The sequence below is a fragment of the Micromys minutus genome (genome assembly GCF_963924665.1).
Source record: "Micromys minutus genome assembly, chromosome: 13".
NCBI lineage: Eukaryota > Metazoa > Chordata > Mammalia > Rodentia > Muridae > Micromys > Micromys minutus.
The window spans coordinates 8736617-8742616 of record NC_137982.1 but is presented as its reverse complement, the minus strand read 5'-3'; the positions used below and the strand labels follow the sequence as shown (position 1 = coordinate 8742616).

The following is a 6000-nucleotide window of genomic DNA, read 5'->3' as shown; positions in this document are numbered from 1 at the left end:
TGTGATTTTTTAAAAATATTTTTTTAAAGATTTATTAATGCATGTATTTTATGTATATGGGTGTTTTGTTAGCATGTATTCACATCAGAAGAGGGCATTGGGTCCTATTAGACTACAGTCCAAGACAACTGTGAGTCATCATATAATACTAAGACTTTAACTCAGGACTCTGGAAGAGCAGCCAATGCTCTTAACCACTGAACCATCTCTCCAGTCCCGTCCTTTGTGATTTTTAAATTAGTTCGATTTATTCGTTTTTCTTTTCGATTTATTTTATTTTTCACCGTCAGGGATCAAAGCAGAGACCTTGCATATAACAAGGAAGTGCTCCTCCATTGAGATACATCTCCCACTCTTTTTCTGTATTTCTAAATCAATCTTCTTCATTAACAAAGATGGCACAGGGACCATGTAGACTGCGAGGAGATACTGAGTCCGGAGTTGATAGTATGATATTTCCTAATTAGATTTGGATCTTGGAAACTACTGGATTTGTACCATGTCTTGTGCACAAGTGCAGCCGGCCAGTGTACAGAATATTAGCTTATACATAGTAATGGGAAACCAATATTCATTAGTGAATGGTAGATAAAAAGCACAGCAGCAAGTTACCTCGGGTGTTTGTTTTTGCCCCTGAAAATGAGGATTAGAAACAATGCTCAGTTATTGCGCGAATTTAGTAAAAGAATACCTGAAAGGTGCGTGACACAGAGCTTAGCGCTCCATCAATAATGGTAAACAGACCACAGACACAGGGTTTGTTTCCTATTGTAAGTCCATGTTATGGCTGAGAATGGGAATACAGTTAATAAGGATCTGCTCTCAGAGTTCTTTATGTTGGCAGAAGAAAATGGAAGGCTCCCAAAAAAGCAGAAAGAGCATCACAGCCTGGCTTTGGGGAGATTCCCATGGCCTGGGTGGCCAGTGCAGGGCTGATGAGGGGATTTTAGGACCCTGAGTCCCGGGTGCGCGCGTAAGGCGCAGGGGAGGGCGCTCCCGGAGCCCGTCTGCATCCCGGAGGGCGGGGTTTCACGCCCGGGCCGCGCTTCTATTGGCGGAAGCGTGCGGGTGACGATGACGGCTGGCTCGAGGTCCCGCCCCCGCAGCCCCGCCCCTCCCGCGCGCGCCTGCCGCTCCACAGCCTCGCTCTGGCCTGAGTCGCGCCCCCGCGCGGAGTCCGCGCGTCAGTCGGTCCCGAGTGAGACTGCGGGGCGGCGGGCTGCAGACAGCGGGGCGCGCGGCCCGGGGGAGGCGACGGTGTCGCGGGAGGAGCATCGGAGCCCGGAGACTCGAAGAACGCCATGGCCCCCATTGGCCTCAAGGCGGTGGTCGGAGAGAGTAAGTGGCGTCCGGGAGCTGCCCCGGAGCCGGCGAAACCCGTTATTCAGGCGCCGCCCTCCCGGGAGGGAAGCCCCTCTGGCTTCCTGCGGCCAGCAGGCTTCCCTGACTCACGCTTCACCCAGATCCCCTCTTCACCTCGGTCCTCCTCTCCCCAGACGCCTCCTCAGTCTCTATTCCTCCATCTCCTCTTCATCCCATCCCTCCTCCTCGCCTTCATAAACATCCCGTTTTCCTTTTTACCTTCATCCCTTCACCTCCATCACGCCATCTCTCTCCCTTCATCCCATCCCGTCTCCCCCCTCTCCCTGTTCACCCCAGACCCCATTTCTCCCTCCCCCATCCGCACCTTTATCCCCTCCAGCCCACCACCGTCCTCTGCAGCATCACCCTCCTGCACCCCAACTCTTCTCCAGACGTATTCCTTTCCTACTGTCTCCCTTCCTTGCCTTCTGCATTTCCACGGCTCTCAATTCCGCTCCCCCCCCCTTTCTGTCTCCAATCCCTCCCTCTTTCCCACCCTCCCTCGTGAATCGTGACGAACGAAGCCTGGCCTGCGTCCTCCTCCCTCCCTGCCTCCTCTCGGGAGCAGGGCGCTGTCCCCGGCTGCAGAGACCCACCTGGGAGAGGCTGGGCACGCGCCGCCAGGGCTACTCCTGCCAGCTAGGGAAGGGACTCGGGGTTTTCCTGTGGAGCTGCTCCCGCAGGGCTCTCTCCGCCTCCCCTTCCCGGGGCTGGACTTAAAGGGAGGGGTCTTAGCCGGGTCCGAACCCTTAGAAATCCCAGGGGAGCCCCGTTTCTGAGTGTCGCGGGAGGAGTGGCTCCAGCCAGCGCCGCAGTCTGCAGTCTCGCTGCTTGTGGGACTCAGTCCTGGGCGTCGCTGCGGGGAAGATATGGTTGTTTATGGGTTTGCATGAAAGGCACCACAGCAGACATGTTTAAATTTATTTTTTATTTAATTTTATAATGGATGGAGAATGTCGAAGTGAGGGCGGGTTGTAGGCATTTAAAAATAAAGATCAAATAAAGATGGGTGACCTAGGAGTAGGAAAATAGTGCCTCTTCAGTATTTTGGCACGTCCTTACAATGAAGACGTGTGAGGACGACTGTGGCTTTTGCTATCTCTTTTTAGAATGAGAGAAAATGAAAGTGCCTTTTCCCTGTAGGAGAGGTGGAAATTTACAGTTTCCCTTTTCAGTGATCTTCTAAGAGAGCTTCCTCCCCACCCCCATCCCCCCTCAAATGCAGCATAATGTTGAGCGGTGTAACTGTCTTCCTCTTAATCTTTTGACTGGTGACTGGTATATGTGGGATACTCATTTAGTGGAATCTAGTAGCCACGTACAACCTTCCCTGACATAGTACATCAGAAGAAATTATAAAAACACAACCAAAAATCGACCTTCTTAATAATGCCCAAGCACCCATGCTCTAAGGGCTACTTGAACTGTTTGCTGAGGAGAATCAGTGTTAAGGGCTGCAAGTATCCATAGGGATTTTCTATCGTCAACATCTTCGTTTTTACCCATGGGAAAGCAATTGAGGCTTGGGGCAGTTAAATGACTTGCTGAAATCACTGTTAATTAATTAATTTTAAAAAAATCTAGTGTCCATTTCCTTTCAATTTAAGTAAAAATAACTCCCTGTGTTTCTATATACATGCCTTTTCCTCTCTACTCCCTGTCTAAGGGTTGGAGGTGTGGGATGGGATGTCATATTTCAGGCATTATTTTTGAATATTACATTTGAAAGATAAAATATTTACAGAACTTCCCCCAAGACAGTCTCTACAGTCCAGGCTGCTGGGCCAGAAGGCACTGTGTAACCTAGACTAGCATTAACTTTATCTTAATCCTCCTGCCTCAGTGTCTCAAATGCTGAAGATTATAGCTGTGAGTCACCAACTCCAGCTTTGTTTGTTTGTTTGAGACAAGGTCTTACCTTACAGCCATAGCTAGCCTGGTACTTGCTATCTAAGTTCAGGCTGGCTTTGTATTCATAGTGATCCTCCTGCCTCAGGCTATTACCACATCCAGCTGAGAAGTAAGGTTTTTGTGTCCTTTTGCCAAGACCCTTTTTTAAAAGAATATTTATTTATTTATTTATTTATTAATTATAAGTACCCAGTAGTAGACACACCAGAAGAGGGCATCAGATCTCATTACAGATGGTGAGCCACTATGTGGTTGCTGGGATTTGAACTCAGGACCTCTGGAAAAGCAGTCAGTGCTCTTAACCATTGAGCAATCTCTCCAGTCCCCCCCTCTTGATTATGTAGGTGTCACCATAACCTTCTGCCTTGCCTCTTTTAGAAATAAGCATCAAGATTAGAAAAAAAAAAACAGTATGCAATATGGCCAAAATGTCCTTTGAAACAAAGTGAAACTGTGGTGTACAAAAATAAGCGCAATTAAAAAAAAATGGTGAATGTGTGAACAAGCTTCTATTCCTGTGACAATTGAGTTGGGCATGTGCTTTAGGAAAATACATCACTGAATACTATTTTAATGCTACCTTCTAGTTATTGGTGGGGTTTCTGCTTTGGCGTTTTTCTCCAAAAAGTAAGAGTGAAATGAAGATGCTTTTTTTTCTTCTTGCTGTCTTGAGACCTGAGTCTAATAGAGGCAGGGTGTGCCTAGAGCTGGCAGGGGTTTAGGATGAGCTAAAACTGATCCTCCAGCTTCTTACTCCGAAGCCTCCCTCTACAGTCTCATTTTAAGAGTGCTGGGGCTTGAACCTGGGTCTTCTAGTATGCTAGGTTAGCACTCTACCCACTGAGCTACATCTGCAGCTAAAGCTTGGTTTTAAAAAAAATCACTATGTACCATTTTAAAATGTCACCTTCCTTTTGATCTAAGTTGACATCCTATAGTCACTATCTTAGGGTTATTGTAGCTGTAATAAAAATCCATGACCAAAATTAACTTGGGTGGGAAAGGATTTATCCACATCCCAGTTCATCATTGAAGGAAGTCAGGATGGAGCAGGCACCCGGACTCAGGAGCTGATGCAGACTCCTCGGCCCGCTTTCTTTTATTTACTTATTTATTTCTATTGGCTATTCTCTGTATTTATATTTCGATGTTATCCCCAATCCCATCCCCTCTTCCCCTCCCATTGCCTCCATGAAGGTGCTCCCTCTCCCAACCACCCTCTCCCACCTCAGCTCCTTGGCATTCCCCTACACTGCGAAATGAGCTTTTGCTGGGCCAAAGGCCTCTCCTCTCATTGATGCTAAAAAATGCTATCCTCTGCCTCATATGCAACTGGGACCATGGGTCTCTCCTTGGGAACTCATTGGTTGGTGTTTTAGTCCCTGGGAGCTGTGGTGAGTTTGGTTAGTTGATCATTTTGTTCTTTCCATGGAATTGCAGACCCTTTCAGCTCCTTCAGTCCTTTCTCTAGCTCCTTCATTGGGGTCCTAGTGTTCAGTCTGATGGTTAGCTGCGACTCAGAGCCCAGGGGTGGTCTCACCCATAATGGGCTGGGACCTCCCACTTCAGTGAGTAATTAAGAAAATGCCTTACAGGCTTGCCTACAACCCCATTTTACAGAGGCATTTTCTTCTTTGAGGCTCCGTCCTCTGAGGGCTCTAGCTGTGTGAGATTGACATAGAACTAGCCAGCAAGGTCACTGTCAGGTTTTTTTCATAAGTAAACAATTATCTTTTGCCTTTTTTGTTCGTTTTGGGGGGAGGCCCACATCTGAATGGTGTGTCCATTTGAATATCACAGACCAGTTCTCCGATGTGGGTTTCTGGATACCAGACTTGCAACAACCGCTCATCATTAGCAGTTGGTACATATTTGCTGAATGAACAAATATCACTTAGGATATGAATAAACATAAAAGTTTTGAGCCTCTTACCTTCCCCCACAATCTGCCTCAACCTAGTTTAGAGTCTTGCACCTGTGCAGTTCCAGTCCCAGAGCCTTCCTGGTCCCTTCTGATTTGAGCTTCATTGAACAGCCCGTGGGTGTCGGTGTAAGAAGAGGATATGGGTTGGTTTAGCTACTTATTCTACAGACGTTTGTTTAGGGATTGCTAGGAACTATGGGAGTTTCCGAGCTGAAAGCTGAATAAAAAACATTGGTTCACTCTACCAAGCAAGCATGGTGGCACATGCCTTTAGTTCCAGGGCTTGGGAGGCAGAGTTCCATGCCAGCCTGAGATGCTTAGTGAGACCCTGTCTTAAAACCAACCCACCAACAAACAAACCCCTACAACCAAAGCAACAACAAAATGGGACTAGTCCTACTGTGTGGCAGTCAGTCCTCCAGAGGCTTTCTGTTACTTCTCCAGCACGTTTTAGAACACACCCAGTGTGTTGCACTTGTGTGTGTTGGTCTTGCCGAACTGGTTCACACGTTTCTTCAGTGGTGAGTTCAGGTCTTGTTCTTGGGTCTGTCCGCAGTGTATGATTTAGACACTGACACACAGTTAATGTTGGACAAACAACTATTGAGAAAGAGAACAGGCTCGGTGACTGGAATTCCGGGAGGGCCATATGCCAGCTGGGACCGTAGGGTCTTGTGCCCCTGTGCCAGCTCTATACTGGCAATGAACACAGCACCTCATGCTTGCTCAGCAAGAGCCTTAGTAGCTGAGTAGCTCCCCGAATTCAAAGGGGTATTATTTAATCAGTTCAGGACTACAGCTTA

General features: G+C 47.6%; 1 protein-coding gene across 1 annotated transcript in view; it reads left to right on the top strand.

Moving 5' to 3' along the window:
* Positions 1 to 1227: 1227 nt before the first annotated feature.
* Positions 1228 to 6000, top strand: part of STXBP1 (syntaxin binding protein 1) — a 57511-nt gene continuing 52738 nt past the window's right edge. The window contains exon 1 of the mRNA XM_080927147.1: positions 1228 to 1338. Within this exon, the coding sequence (XP_080783273.1) occupies positions 1302 to 1338 (37 nt within the window). The 5' untranslated portion in view covers positions 1228 to 1301. The remainder of the gene's footprint in view (positions 1339 to 6000) is intronic.